This window comes from Melozone crissalis, unplaced genomic scaffold, assembly GCF_028551555.1.
Source record: "Melozone crissalis strain CALT ecotype California unplaced genomic scaffold, PUWL_Pcris_2 ptg000027l_1, whole genome shotgun sequence".
NCBI classification, from domain to species: Eukaryota; Metazoa; Chordata; class Aves; order Passeriformes; family Passerellidae; genus Melozone; species Melozone crissalis.
Window position 1 is genome coordinate 22,874,328 of NW_026535805.1, and position 15,467 is coordinate 22,889,794.

Genomic DNA, 15,467 nt, shown 5'->3' on the forward strand with positions numbered 1-15,467 from the left:
TTCTGTCAAATTAGCCAAAGCACAGGATGATGTTTGGGCCAGCTTTATGCTTTTATGTTGGGTTTATGCTGGCTCTGGGAGAAGAGAAGGTATCTGACCTGGCAAAAAGTGTGAGTTGTAGAGGCAATGATACCTCATCTGGCATAAAACCTGTCAGTACAAAATTAAGTCATCATTTTTCTTTATTTGAATTGGCAGCCTGAATTCATTCTGTATCAGCACTTTCATCATGTGTTTGGCAACGTTTGTGACGAAGTATTAACAGCCCTAAAGCAGGATTTACTGAGTTGTGGGACCACAAACTTATTGTTTGAGCTTACTCCGATAAAAAGGCAGGGAGCTACTGGGTGGCACATTTTACCATGTTTCAGAACACTCCTACCCAGAGCACTTTTCTACTTAAGAACAATTTCCTCCTTCATGAAAAAAACACCCTCAAAATTCCTACCTAACCAATAAACCCCACCCCAACACAGAAAATCCCTGGATTAAAAGATCATATGTAACTTTTGACACACTCCCCCAAATGAAACCTTTTGTGTAAATGGAAAAAAAGAATCCTTTCATGCTGTAGAAAGTCAACAAAGCATAAATCACTATTTTGTTTGTTCTCTTGCTAGACATGCTGAACAAGAAACCACTGCCAGACCTGTGAATTTCTCCAATTAATCCTACCAGAGTGACTATGTCCAATACTCTTGGAACAATGAAAAAATGTTCAAACATATTCCACTGACTAAAATATGTTTTCCTAGTTATAGTAAAGATGATGTTATGTGCTAGTTAGAATACTTTAATTAAATGACTTTACATACCTTTTACTTTATTAATTTTCCACAAATTATTTGAAAATTGAGTAGTTTCAAAATATAAAACAGCTTCCAAATAGAAGGCATTGGGTGAAAGTTGTCTTTCAATATTTCTATTGGCTACCGAATCCTTGGAGTGAACAATCACTCTTTTACCCAGTTTCTGCAAAGCACTTACCTTTTGTTTCAGATCCAGTTCAAGCAGCTGAACGAGGTAATGCCTACATCTCCTGGGCTGGGAATGTACTCAGACTGAGCACTGAAATAGGGCAGGCAGATAATACCTGCTCTTTTGTAAATTCAGGGTGAACTTCAGCTCAGCTTCCAGATTGCTGTGCTCAGGGGAAAGAATCAGGACTGCTTGTCTGAACACAAAAAATTCATTTTGTGAAGAAGTCACAAAATTAATTCTTCAATTTAGACACTGATACAAAGCTTCACATCAGTGCCCTTAAATGCATTCAAAACACATTACATATACATAAATATATGTTTTAAATTAAGAGTTTGTTCTGAAAAAATTGCATCATTTTAGGTGAGTCAGTTAAACACTACCCTGTCCTCAATAAAAACGCCATTTTCAAATTCTTTCATTTAGAATCAGGTGCTTAAAAAGCTTTCCTGAGGTAGAGGGTGAGCGGACCCTGGTTCTTACTGAGCTACAGTGATCCCCTGAATATAGAAAAGAACCCCTCTGCACAGTGATCATAAAAACACAGAACTACTTCATATCAGAGACCAGAATAATTTTCTTTAGACATCAAAAAGTCAGACAAGCACAATTTTCAGTACATTAAATAGTATTTATTGAGTTTGCAACTTCAGGGGCAAAGCTATTATCTCAGTCCCAGCCAAACACACACTGTGGCATGTGGCCCTCATGTTCTTTCATCCATTCAACAAATGAACAATAACATGGAACACTGTAAAGAAGGGGGTTGAAAAAACAACCCAATGCTATTTTGAAAAAAAAAAAAAGCAGCAAACTGAAGTCTTGTTCTCATTCACAAATACACTTGCCTTCTTGATTAAGCATACTATGTTTTTATGGAAGAACAGATTCATCCTCCCAGTGTTTGGGAGAAGGTATGGGATGGCTGATCTGAAATAAAATAAAACTGTAGGAAACAGAGATTTTCCATATGACCACAATAACAGCTAGATGGTTAATACAGACGTCAGACTGCAAGAGGGAAGTACACTTTCTTCTTAGCAAGTCTTTATGTCTTGACTGATTCTGTGAGTGCATATGGTTAAAAAACCACCAAGGGCCTGCCTGTAAAATCTTACAGAGGAGGTTGTTTTCATTTTCACCATGGTGACCCTTTTGGATAATTAAAAAAGTCATCACATAATATACACAGAGCTTCATATTTACAGAATAAATGGCAAAAGAGGGATTTACATACAGTGACATTTATGTTCAGCCATTAACAAACAAGATCCCTTGTGTAGACTCAGGGATTATTCACAGTTCCTTTAATAAAGTCCTTTTATTTTGCAAATGCAAATAGACATCCAGCAGGATGTCTCACTGTAAGAAATAGATGCTTGCTCTCCCTTACACCATGGTCATGACCTTCAGAGAGGCAGGTTGGAACCTCCTTATCTTCTTCTTCAGTGCCTTTGAAGCTTTGATGCGGCAGATTTTGGGCACTGGAGGAATAGGCTTGGAAGAGGTCTGGACAGTCACGGATTGTCTGACTGAACCTTCAGGCCAAATCAGCTCACTTTCATCCCCCTCATCATAGTCAAGAGCAAGGCTGCTACTGTTACTGCTGCCATCCCAGTCACCTTCACTGGACTCGCTGTCTCCGAACCGGTTGGCTGTGAAATCGCTGACCTCCCCTTCGCTGGTCTCTGCGATGGTGGAGTGAAAGAGGGAGGCGCACTCTGCAGAGTACTCAGAGTGGTCTGACTCGCTCTTGGCACAATCTCCGTGCTGCTGCCCCTTGGAGCGAGCCCTCGTGCTGACGCTGCGCAGGACGCCGGCTCTCCTCGCTGGCTGCCTCGGCGCTCCCAGGCCAAAGCTGTGAGCCAGGCCGGCCGGCTGGGCCTTGGCAGAGATCTCCACCGTAGACTGCCACTTGCGCTGCTTCTTCCTGCTGCCCGTGTCTGCACAAGCTGCTTCCAGGGAATACAGCGCATTGGCAGAGGCTCCGTAGAGCTCTGGCCTGGACGGCACAGTGGGGAGCCTGACCTGCACTGGGAACAGACTGGATTCCGAGCATGATCTGCCAGCCATGTCTCCAGAATATGAAGGTCTCCGCATGAGGCTCTTCATTCCTTGCGGTCTTTGGAGCTGATTCCACTCAACAGGCAGCTTGGTGGCCCCATGAGGCCCTCTCACCTTCTCCATGCAGAAGGCTTGCTTCCCAGGCCGAACGACCTTTTCACTGTTCCTCCTCTTTATCTTCACTGCCTTTGTTTTGGAGCTGGCAAACTTTACCCGGACTTGATGGGATTCTGCAGGGACAAATTGAGCATGGACAAACTCAGCTCGTGCCACTCGTTCATGACCCCCAGTGTAAGCCAATTTGGCATTGCCACACCTTTTGATGGGCAGTTTTTTGGGTGGGACAGCTTTAGCATTCCAGGTGTCTGGGCTAGAGTCCTCTTGACACAGCTGTGAGTAGGACAAACTGCGCTCCATGCTGCTCTCCGTTTCTTCTGCCAGAGGAGAGCCCCTTGCTGCTGACTTGGCAGGATAACAACTATTCACAGCTGATGGCTCTGTGTCAGGCCGAGTGGATGACTGCTCTTCATTCATACAGCTCATGGTCTCCTGCTGCTTGGCACACTCCCCCTCTGGCACCTCCACTGACAGCTTCCCTTCAGCTTTGTTACTCTCCAGAGAACTCATCTGTTTTTCCAGCTGGCTACTGCTGCTGTTAATTTTCACTCCACCGGCGCTGGGGGTTATAATGAGTCTCTGGTGCATTGCAGCTGGCTGGCTCTTTGGTGAGACCCACTCACTGGCCTCAGCCCGACTGCTCCCTTTGCATCTCGTCAGCTGCAGCAATTTATTGATGTAACCCCCCGGCTTGACCTCAGTGGTTGGCCTAGTCTTAATCAAGCTGGGACCTGTTGTACTAGGCATAGGTTTGCTGGGAGGAGCTTGGAAGTCTGATTTTGGGGATGTTCCCACCAGGGAGAAAAGGGGACTTTGTAAAGCGACTGCATGGAGGGGGCTTGGGTAAGGATACACATCAATGCCGTTCTTGGAGACCAAGTCATTCTGGAATTTGGGATCGATACTGAGCAAGTGCATGTCTCCATTATGGCACAGAGGCAACATAGATTTGGGATCCATTTCTTTCTGAAATCTAGTGTCCGCTGGAATGAGTCTTTCCAAGTCACCTATATGGTGGATGAAAATAAACAACCTAATTAAATCACAGACAATTAGATTCAACCCGGTTCATGCCAGAAGTGCTATATCAGAGAGATATGATAGCTTTTACTAAAATCAGTATCACGGATAAAGAAAGTAATTTCAGTCTTCCAAGGTCAATGAATTACTTTAAAACTTTTATCACCTAAGTATAACAGAATTTAAAATGACTTTTAATGCAAATAGTAAAACTTTTACCTTTGCAGAAAATTTAAACTGTACTACTTAGATTTTTTTACTTAGAAAGTAAATCCGTGCATGTACAAAAAAGTCCTAAAATGTCACAGACCAGCAGGAACCCAACTAGACAAAACCAAGGGATTATTTTTAGTTCTTGGCAGAGAAGTCATAGAAGAATGAACTGAAGAATCTTTATTTTCACAGAGGAATAAAATCTAAGGCTAACTACTCAGGCATGTGGGAAATGTAGTCCCTGAAGATGACATTTATAGACACCAACTCCTATCTCTTCTATTTTTGGAGTATTGTCAAGATTGCTGTAATTTGCTCTTCTTGACTGCAGCCCCCTCCTCCCAGAAGCATCTCCTGAGCACAGAGAGGAGAGGCTGTGTTCTTGTGTGAAGAAAGGTTGTTCCATCCAGACATGTCATTCAACAGAGCACAATGGTGCTGCGTTACCTCTGGGATCAAGAATTCTGGAACCAGTTAGCTTGGATTTCTCTGTACTACAATGCAGACTTTAGTGCCAACAAATCCTCAGCTAAACCAATTTCATGGGTGCTTCATGCTATCACGAACTCAACCATCCCATTTACCCACATCATTCACAAACTATGTGAAGAGTCACTTGATGACCATCTATGTTCTGTCACAGCAAGCTTTTAAAAGACCGCAAAATTCAGGGGTGGTCTGCAGTGTCCTACCCATGTACAGACCTGCCACAACAAAGGTTGGGCTGACAACCTAACAACCTAATTTCGTAACAAAAATTTTTTAGGAAATTGCTGGCAGTGTGTAATGCTGCGCTCTTTTGCAAACAAACCAGGAAGGAGTCAAAAGTATCTTGTGCTTGGAATGCCTCAGCAAGCTTTCTGCTTGCCAATGAAAGAAAAGACAATTGGTCTGTACTTGCAATTTCCTCTGAGGAAAAGAGAAATTTCTTCCCCTCTCCAAATGACAATTTTCTGAAGTAAAATCTTGCTTCACTTCCTGCAATGTGGTCAACTTCATAAGAATTGTTTCTTCAAAGCTATACCCGCTACTACCCCATTACTTTTGTTTTTCACTGTGAAGGCAGTAAGAGGCTTTAGCCATGAAGAAGGGCTGAAGGAAATCTGCAGTCTCTCTCCCATACCCCTGCTCAGTATCAGCTATCCCTTTTTGTGCTAGTCTATATAAAAAAAAAAAAAAACAAACATAAAGCTCCTGGAGTCTCAGCAACATGTCTCAAGGCAGGAAAGTTTCTGAGAGAGAAAAATGTCTCCAATCTGAATATGGAAGTCATGGGTCATTAAGCTCAGCTTCATCCCCAGCCTTTGACAAGCCTTGAGAAGACTTTGCTTTTATGCTGTAATTACTGCCATCCCTTCAGGTGTGTCTACACATCTAAGTATAGAATAGGTGGTCTTTGTTTCTGTTCCAAGCCAGAGGTGAGTTAAGATCAGGTCAAGCAGCTGTAGGAATGATTCCAGAGTGGCAAAGTACTTGAAATGATGTTCCCCATAGCTTCCCTATGTTGTGTGTGTTCTATAATGCGTTCTATAATGGAACTGCTACACATCTAGCTGGATCACTCTAACACCAGGTTGCTTTGAGGCTATGGAAGAAGCTGTGATAAGAAGTGATACAATGTCACTTTACAGAAGGCAAACAAGAGATCTAGAATATTAACAGACTTGTCCATTTTGTTAAAGGTATGATGCAAATTCATGGCTGATCAATTTTTAGGCTCATGACTGCTCCCTAGATAGTCAATTAACTTTTGGCATTTTTTGTCCCTACTTGTACATCATAAATTGCGAGAAAGAGTCATTGTGTGACTCAACATTAATTTGTGTAAATAGGGAATTTTGAGTTTACTTGAAATCTTTCATGCATCCCTGCACTTTCACACAAGGTATTTCAAATACTGAAACTTTAAAAAAATATCTCAATAGTCTTTACAATTTTATCTCAGAGAGTATTTTTCCATTTCTAAATGCATAGATCCTTTGTTCCTGTCTCATTCACATATTTTGTTCCTGTCTCACCCACATATTTTTTATTGATTGATTCTATTATTTGTTACTGTTTAAAAGTATCTGGAGTATGAAGACATGGGGAAGTGGGACAGTAAATGGTTTGGCTCTGTGATTTTGATCCACTCTCTCTTTGTGTATTGAAATTGACAACTAAATATTGATTACACATGACTAAACAAGGTCCTAAAAGCAATAACCAGGAATCTGCCCTTCTCTTGAATGAAGTACCCAGCTCTGCTGTAAATTACCTGTGGAAACTGGCCTTGGTCTGGACCTGGCAGGAGTCCCAGAAACATCTCTGCTGGCTGCAATCCAACATCCATTGCTGCCATAGGCTCCCTGCTGCTGGAAGCTGGTGGTGTGCACAGTGGTTTCATCGGCAGACTTGGGTCGGTAATCAAACACACTGAGCCTTGCTTTAGGGTGTTGAGAGCTGGGTAAGAGACTGGTGTGGGAGGAGGAGATGGACTCACTGTACACAGAGGTGCAAGAATTGGAGAGTGAGCAAGAACCACCATCACTCAGGTCATAGAATCCTGCAGAGTAAAAATAAATAGGATATTTCATATTTACAGCAACTAAACATGCTCTGTAGAAGAAAAGCGCAGAGAATAAAATAGATCTTCATTTGCTATGTGCCACAAGCCCAAATTTATTATCATTTATTAAGGTAACGTTAGCAGAGGCATACTTTAATTCAACTAACCTTTACTGGGATTATGCATATTTACTTAGGCCCTGAGCCAGCTTGGCACACACATGCCTGCTTATTTCTGAGGGTGGGATGGGATGAAGTGCTGCACCATCATGCCCAGTTCTTCACTGGGGAATCTCTTTGGGGATTATGATGCAACTGGTGTAAGACAGGGCCCTCTGACACTGTTGTAACTTGTACTAGGTGCATACAAGCACGGATAAGAAGAATGGATTGGACAGAGCAAAACTACCCTGTGATCAGAGCTGCCAAGTCGATAACAGCTGGAATGTCTAAGGGCAGAGAATGGAGACTACCTTTTCTCTCCAGCTATTGAGATAATTTCCAGTAATTGTGGAAACATTAAAAAAGGCTTTGTATAAATTCAAGGTATGAAATTTTACTATTCCTCTCAATAACAGAGAAGGAATATTTTCTTTTGAACTGTGCCTCAGTGAACAACTCCTGAACTTAAAACACACAACAGAAACTTGCACTTTTTACATGCCTTTTAAGTACCAGGCTACAAATCTGTACGTTTAATAAAAAAAAATAAAAATCTCCTTGTCTCACTGAAGACTTGAGGCTTTGCAAAAATTCTGTTTAAAAGAGCTACTTCATTGTGTTTGACTAGATAACAGAAACCGGTTTTGACAGACATCCTAGCTATAAAAGTCTGAAGTACAGCTCTCTCTGTGAATCAGACCAGAAACTTGACACCCAGTATCTTTCTGTCCATGAGAGCTTTACTCTATAGGGGTAGTTTTTCTCAGTGTCTTTTAATAGTGCTGTTTTGCTTCTACATAAATTCATTTGACAGGAGCACTGCAATAGTGATTTTCAAAGCCCTAGTGAGGTTCAGAATCCTCCCTGGATACAAGCAGAGTGTTGATATTGGTCTCCACTTCTTTTAAGTAGTCTAGCCATTTTACCAATGGTCATTCTACACTGCACAAGGTAATTAATATGTAAATCTGTCTCCTTCTCCTTCCATGTGTGGCTACAAGGTTCATTTAAAAAAATATTAAATAATCCACAAAGAATACTGCTTGAGTGAGTGAGCTCTTTCTAACTAAATCAACGTTGCAGGAAAATTCTAGCTCTGTGAGCCCACGCTGTGCCAGATGACTATTATCCACTTCAGCCATGGGGCACCGTTTCTGACCAACTAATACAGAGAGTTTTGCTTAGCAGTTGACACTCTTCAATTCTCCTAGCACCATACTCCTGCAAATAAACAGCCAAGTGCACATTACCTGAGCTGGGCCGGCTGTCACTATCCAAGTATTCACTGGAGGTCTTACTGACGTCCAATTTCAGCTCACTTATTCGCTGGTCCAGCTGATCCAGGTGGCTTTTCAAGCCGACATCCTGTCTCCTCAAACGAGTCTAAATCAAGGCAAGAAGGAGGAAATGAAGAATAATCACAGTTAGAATCTCAGCAGCAATGCATGAATTCAGGCCATCTGTGCCAGCAAGATTCTACTCTCATGAAGTGTTTTCCTTAGCTAGGGACTGTTGCAGTTGGCTCTCTCTAATGAGACTGACCTAATGGACAAGGACAAAACATTTTGTTTCTTCATATATATTGTCTTCTGCCCAGCTAAACATGTTCTCAAAACTCACTCTGTTTTGGCTTTTTTGTTATACCCACGGCAGGAACTGTACCTCTAAATACGACAAAAGTCTTTTAACTTAACATATCCTCATTGCGCTGCAAGTTGCCATATGCTGGATCTCAGCCAGAAGATGTAAATTTTATGGATTGTCTGCAGGGACTCTTAAGATCTGCCAGATGAAAGAAAACCACTGTGGCTGAGGCATCTTATTGCCCTACCAAGTAAAGGCACCATGCCCACTCCAGTAAAATCCTTGGCTTTGATGACACGTCTTTATAGTTGAAAGGATACAATGCAAGAATTGTGACATCTATTTTACTGCAGGTTTTCCTTGCTTGTCTTGTGGCCAGATATCTCCACCCATTTCCTGGAAGGAGAAGGTGGCATTTGAATATGGTGGGGAAATTACTGTATTTAAAACAAATTATGAATAATCCTTCAGAAGCCAGCAACTAGACGTGCTGCCTACTGCAGCCAGTGACCAGGCTGATCTGAGATAACAGCTCCTGCAGTTGCTCCCCCAGTGTTTATGCCGTCAGCTTGGCACGGCAGATGGCCAGGCGTGAGGCACCAGCCAAAGAACCACAGTTGGTTTCTGTCACAAACTTCTCACGTGGCACCTGCCAAGTTATCTAAAGCCCTGCCACTGTTTAGGCAGCTTCTAATTATATCACACCTCACCATCCATCCTACAGTGCTTTATAGAAAGGTGGTCTCTTGAAGTTGATAGTAAAGTTGCGCTCAGCCCTCAAGGGGATGGGTTTCAACTCAGTAATGGTAAGAAAAACATTATTAAAATTCTTCTTTATGTGTCCATTTCATATTTAAAAACACAAGTGGAAGCTCTAGCAGCATTTCCAACCTCAGATATATAAAAATAAAAAAATCTATATCCTTTGAACCAATTAAAGTATCTTAAAATTAAATGACATACAGAAAATCAAGATTGGTATGCACATGTATTTACCTCCTTCCTTTTGTATAAATTATTCAGTTTTTAACATTTGCATAGGTTTCTCCATACCTATAAATACTAAAAGAAAAAAAAGCTAAGATGCTAAGGTAATCAGTAAATTATTAGAAATTGTAAGAAAAAAAATACAGATGCCCTGAGTTTTACAAGAGAGCTCTTGAGGCTGGTGATGCTGCTGAGAAGAAAAAAAAATCTATTTATAGCATGCTTTTAAAGAGGACTGGAGGAACATATAAGACACAAGAAATAAAGCCCTTTTTGTTAGTCACACATCTAGAAAGGTTTAAACTGAAGAGGCTCATTACTGCTTCCTAGGGAAATCCACAGTGAGTTATTTTCCCTGATTTCCCTCTTCCTCTTTCACATAAACAAAAAAGAGGGGAAGAAATGGCTAATAAAGGAGATTTTCTATTCCATCTGAATGATGGATGTACAACCTCCTCAGTACTTCTTTATTTTGTGGTAAAAAAGCAAAACCATGCCATGCCTTCTTCAATCCCACCTACTCAGGAAATCACAAAGTTTGGTTTAGAGGGCTGGAATTAATTGCTTAATGATTAATGTTTTGCCAGCCAATCCCTCAGTCTGTGGTTTCTGATTAATGACAGAGAGGCCACAAGGCCCTCAGGTATTCAAACATTATTTATTATACCTCCAGGTTCTGTCTGCGCTTTCACAGCATTTTAACCAACACACATGATTTACATCATCGTTTTTAACCCATTTATGGTGCCTCACACCATTGGGTTTTCATGTTTCCAGCCACTGACCCAGCTTTGATCTTTCAGTTAACTACTTCTGCACTCTAAGAGGAGAGGCATTCCTCGAACCATTTGGGTAAGAATGACTTTTCTGGTGTGTTTGTTTCAAGCTGTTATCGCTCCAATACCCACACTGGGCAGCACTCAAAACAGTAACCCCTAAATACACTCTTCCTCTATTCACCACATGAATTTTACATGTGACAAAACCTTGCAGGTAAAGTCGTCTGTTTGCTTTGGGCAAGGCAGCTGAGAAGACTTCTGGACACTGCACAGTGTGGGACCAAACTTTCCCAGTCAACATGTACTATCAATGGGCTACAGTTTTGGGGAGGCAAATCTGGAGTATCACCGTACCACCCACTTAAGTCCCTGGTTTAAAAGATGTTTTCTTCTATGTAAAATTACCTAAAGGGAAAAAAAATCTGTGTAAAATGCAGGGTACCAACTGTTTGTTTTTATCTATTCAGTATAATGTGTCCCTTCTCACATTTTTATGACATCATAAACCACCTGAAAGCTTGCAAAGCAAAATAATCAGATTCAAATAAAATAAAATAAGGTTTATAAATATGTCCTCTGAGGAAAGAGCTGAGAACATACTGGATATTACAAGCTTCGATATCCACCTACACTGACAGCAATCATGGATTTCTTTCTTTGCATTAGCCTGAATTTGCATCTCTTTCCTCTTTGTCACCATGATGTTTGGCTAAGAGAAGTTTAGCACCTTCAGGATTTCTGATAGTGGGTGGCATCACTTAACTCTGCTCCTCTTCTGCCAGAGAATTGACCCTGCCTGTGCTGTAGTAATTTGCAGTTGTCAGAAACGACCTTGGTCTCCAAAAAGAGCCACTGGTTAGGGCAAAAAGGGCATGACTGTTAGGGGTAGCAGAGTGCCTAGAGCAGAGTGCTAGAAGGCCAGCTGATCACTGTCTCTGGTCAATGTTGTTGGGGAAGAGACTGAGATTCTGGAATGGCATCCACACGGGGTGTCTATGGCATTTGATGGCTCTGCTCTATTATTCCCAGTAGTCAGATCAAGTCCTTAAGGTTTCTGCCTCCGCTCTCCTGTTTCTTACCCTACCATTATAGAAGAAGTCTGGCTTGACTTTTTATCTGCCTTGTTTCCATTGCTAAGATGCCTTGAGCCACTTTCAGCTGACACAGCTTTCTCATTCTATGTTGTGAGGACCAAACTTTTTATGAATTAAACTGTGACCACACTAAAGCTCAGGGCTACAGTCTTCCTTGAAATCTGGAGCAAGGTGCACTGCAAGGAAATGTTACATTTACACTGCTAATGAGTTTCTCAATCTGAAAGCTTATAGAGCAGCAATCACATATTGTACCCTCCATGGGCCAACAACAACAGTTGTTGTTGCTGCTGAAGATGCATCACTCCTTGAGTAATGCTGTGCTTTGCATTTTCTGTTGTTTTCAATTTTAACTTCATTTCCTGCAATCCTGAACAGAACTTTCATGGGTTTTGAGTAAAATACATCGCTCATGAGTCACTGGGAAAGTTTTCAGCCTGTGGTCACTGAGATCCTAGATCTGTGAACTGCTTCTAAAATGACTGTGAAAAGCCCGTTTTCAACTGGGTTTACTTTGCTATTAAGGAAATCTTGAGGTATGTACCTCTACTCAGATACACATCTGCAATCTGCAGGGGGAAAAAACCAATAAAGCTACCAGGAGGCCTGAACAGTACAGTTTGAAAAGCCTCCAGCAGCCAAGGGTCAATCACAAGAGCTCTGTATTACTACTTTAAGCACAACTGTATTTTTGCTGAAGAACCTGTACCTGGATTTATGTGCTTCTGAGTCATCCTGAATCTTTATGAACACTTCCCTCCCAGGCATCCCAAGAGACATGTTTCCTATAATTGCACTGGCACCTACTGGTGAAATTCGTCCCTCTCTGGAGGTGTGCAGAGTTATTCTTGAGTCCACTCAACTGCATTTCTAAAGGGCAACAATTAATGGGCAGCCTCTTTTTCCTTCCATTTTAATAGCTAGTTTCTCCCATGTTCTTGGAAAGACAGCCTTGTAAGGTGCAAGTAAAATCCTGACAAATTCATCTTCTATTTTGATATTTGAAAAATATTACGACAAATGAGTAATTACAGCACGACAGCTGACACGAAAAGAAGTACAGTTCCTATGACCAGAGCTCATTGTGTGATTCTGTTACCCCACTGGCTTCAAACAGGCAATAAATGCCTTAAATTCTTTTGCTCAATTAAAAAAAAAAAAAAGTAGAGCCATTACTTAAGACTATCAATGACGGGTAATCAAGTGGCTGGCTGTCCATTTGTCTTGTATTTTGGTAATTTAATCAAGATATGCTCGTCGCTGTGTTTTCACACAGTGGTGGCCTAGGTTTCCCTGGGTTAAAGCCCATTTTATCCTGAGATGCTGCCTGAGAAAGCTGCCTACGGAGAGTGAACAACCCTTCTGTTTTCACACCTGATGGATAACTGATGGCCAAGACTTGCACCAGTACAGCGAGGGAAAGGATTCTGAATTAAGTCTGAGTTTACTGAAGTGTGTAATTGCCTATACTAGAGATTAAAGCCCTTTACCCTTTGATTATTGTCTCAGCTATGAAACTCGGTTCAGCTACAAATCAGAATTGTTTTTCAGTTTCAAAAAAACCTCTGTGTAAGTGGCCGGTGCAGCACTTCAAATACAAGGTCTGGCATTCAGTTATTCCTCCCTTTTGATCATGCAATCCGTGGAAAGAACAAAGTACTGCCGTCCCACGAAGCGTTTCCCGGCGGATGGGCTCCCACAGGCGCTCAGCGGTGCGCGCTCCCGGGGGGAGGCGCAGAGGTGTGCGCGCACCCACCCACCCAAAGCCCCGAGCGCTCGTGCAGGTGTATCCCAGCCCGCGTGTCTCTGATCTCCCATGCAAACGGCTGCTGCCACTGAGGGCTGAGCGCTCTGTTAGTGAAGTTAATCATCGCCTACTCCTCGGCTCCGATGAATGAGCGATGCCGGGTTAACAACTTTTCCCCAGCGCTCCCGCTGGCACGGCGCCCGCCGCCGGCACTGCCCGCTCCGGGCCGCCCGGGCGAGCCCCGCCTGAGCCGCGGCAGCGCCCGCCCGCTACAGCGGCTGTGCCGGGGCTCGCCCGACCCCGACCGCCCCTGCCCGCGGAGGAACCGCGGCCGGCGGGGGGGAGCAGCGCAGGGGCCGCGGCTGCAGCGCCCCGCCCGCCCTTGGTGCCGGCACGGCGTCGGCGACTGCCGAAGGGGAGCCGGGTGTCAGACAGCGCAGGGGCGCTTCCGTCCGCCGCGCTCGGCACCGCGGTTGGGCTCACGGAGCCGGGCAGCGCGGCGTTCCGCGCACTGCGGTCCCTTACCAGCTGCTCCTTCAGGGCGGAGAGGGTGACCTCCAGACGGTGCTCCTTGCTGTGGGCGGACAGGGGCTGCTGTTCTCCGCCCGCCGCCGGCCGCTGCGGCATGGCCAGGGCGGCCCGCACCAGCTCCCGTTGCTTCTCCCGAAGCACCTGGAGCTCCTGGAGGCCGGCGAGGGCCGCTTGCAGCCTCTCGCCCACCCGGCTGCGATCCCAGCCGCCCGGCCGCGGGGCGCCCAGCAGCATCGTCAGCGCTGGGCCGCGACACCGGCCATGGCAGGGGGGCGGCGGGGACGATGCGGGGCTGCTCCCGCCCCGGGCCGTGCCTGCGCTGAGGGCCCCTCGCCCCCCTCCGCCGCTGGCACCGGAGAGAATGAAGCGGAGCCGTAGCGACTCCTGCGTTTTTGGAGGAGAGGTGGGGACGGGGGAGGGAGAGAGGGAGGGCGGGAGCGAAGGGAAGCGGCTGCGGCTCAGGCAGCGCCGGGGCCACCTCCCGGGTGGATACGCGGGGCGAGGAGCCAGTACCCAGCGCTCCCTCCGCCCCGCGCGGGGGCGGCTCCTGCCTGCCCCATCCCTGTCCCTGCCTCTGCCCGGGGGCTGCCCGCGCCTCGTCCTCCGCCCCAGCACCGAAAAGGGATGGGGTGCCCGCCCTCTCCTGGCGGAGACAGGGGCCGGCGAACCGGCACAGAGCGCTGGGGTGAGAGCGCCCGTTCGGCCGGGAGCGGGCGGTCCCCGGAGATGCTGCGGAGACCGGAGCCGAGCCGGTCGTCCTAATGCTGCCGCTGTAAATTGAAGTGATGCGAGGATATGGTGCGAAGAGAGCTCGCGGGTATAACAAGGCTTCCCTCGCGAGAACGTGGCGCTTGTGACTCTATCCCTTCTCCTCCTGGCTGGTGGTGCCTCCTGCCAGGCACACTGGCACTCATCTTGCTCTCCAGAAACCGACCCAACTGGGATCCCACTGCGCAAGTTCGCTGTCTTGCAATGAATTGTTGATTCTCGCTTTGGAAGCAGGGCAGAATTCTGTCTTGTGAGGTCAATGTGTAGTTCATTCCCCCCTAAAGTCATTTGAAGGGCTCAGGACGTGGTTTGAATGGGACATGAAAACAGAGTTGGCCATGGAAATTCAAGACTTGTAGTGCTGCTGCTACCAAGAAATGCCAGCATTTAAAGCTCCCAAGACAGGCAGCTGCAGCTTCTTCAGAGGTAGCTGCTTAGCAGGCAGCAAAGACAGAATGCATAATCTGTAGTGATGCAGTAGGGGACAAGAAGCCCTGATAGCAAGAGTCTGATGAACACAGTAGAGACTATGCTACAGGAGACAGAACTTTTCTGCTGCCTCCAGCTTTAGGAGAGTTAGAAGTACTAGAGCAATGCCAAATCCACCTCCTCCTGGGGGCAGAGGGGCAAATTATTCACGTGTGTGTTTACAGTCCTGTGCAACACATTTGATTGTCACAATAAGACCCAAGCCTTGCTTTCGTTGTGTCACTTTGAACAGTTTTCCTGTAACTTGAAGATTTGAGAACAGTATTTACCTTGCAAAGTTGAGCTTGTCAGAAGGGGTCCCAAGAGGCCCTACTCTGACAAATTGTGTAGGAATATTCACAAATGTCTCCAGCTGCAGATGGAACAAGAATGGCTGGTGGTCAT

General features: G+C 44.9%; 1 protein-coding gene across 1 annotated transcript; it reads right to left on the reverse strand.

Annotated features, from left to right (window-relative positions):
- Positions 1-1,591: 1,591 nt before the first annotated feature.
- DACT2 (dishevelled binding antagonist of beta catenin 2) lies at positions 1,592-14,452 on the reverse strand. Its single transcript, XM_054280185.1, is given in 5 exon segments — positions 1,592-4,169; positions 6,653-6,940; positions 8,355-8,487; positions 13,821-14,287; positions 14,290-14,452. Coding segments are annotated over 5 exon segments (2,784 nt in total). The 5' UTR covers positions 14,387-14,452; the 3' UTR covers positions 1,592-2,370.
- Between the last annotated feature and the right edge of the window lie 1,015 nt (positions 14,453-15,467).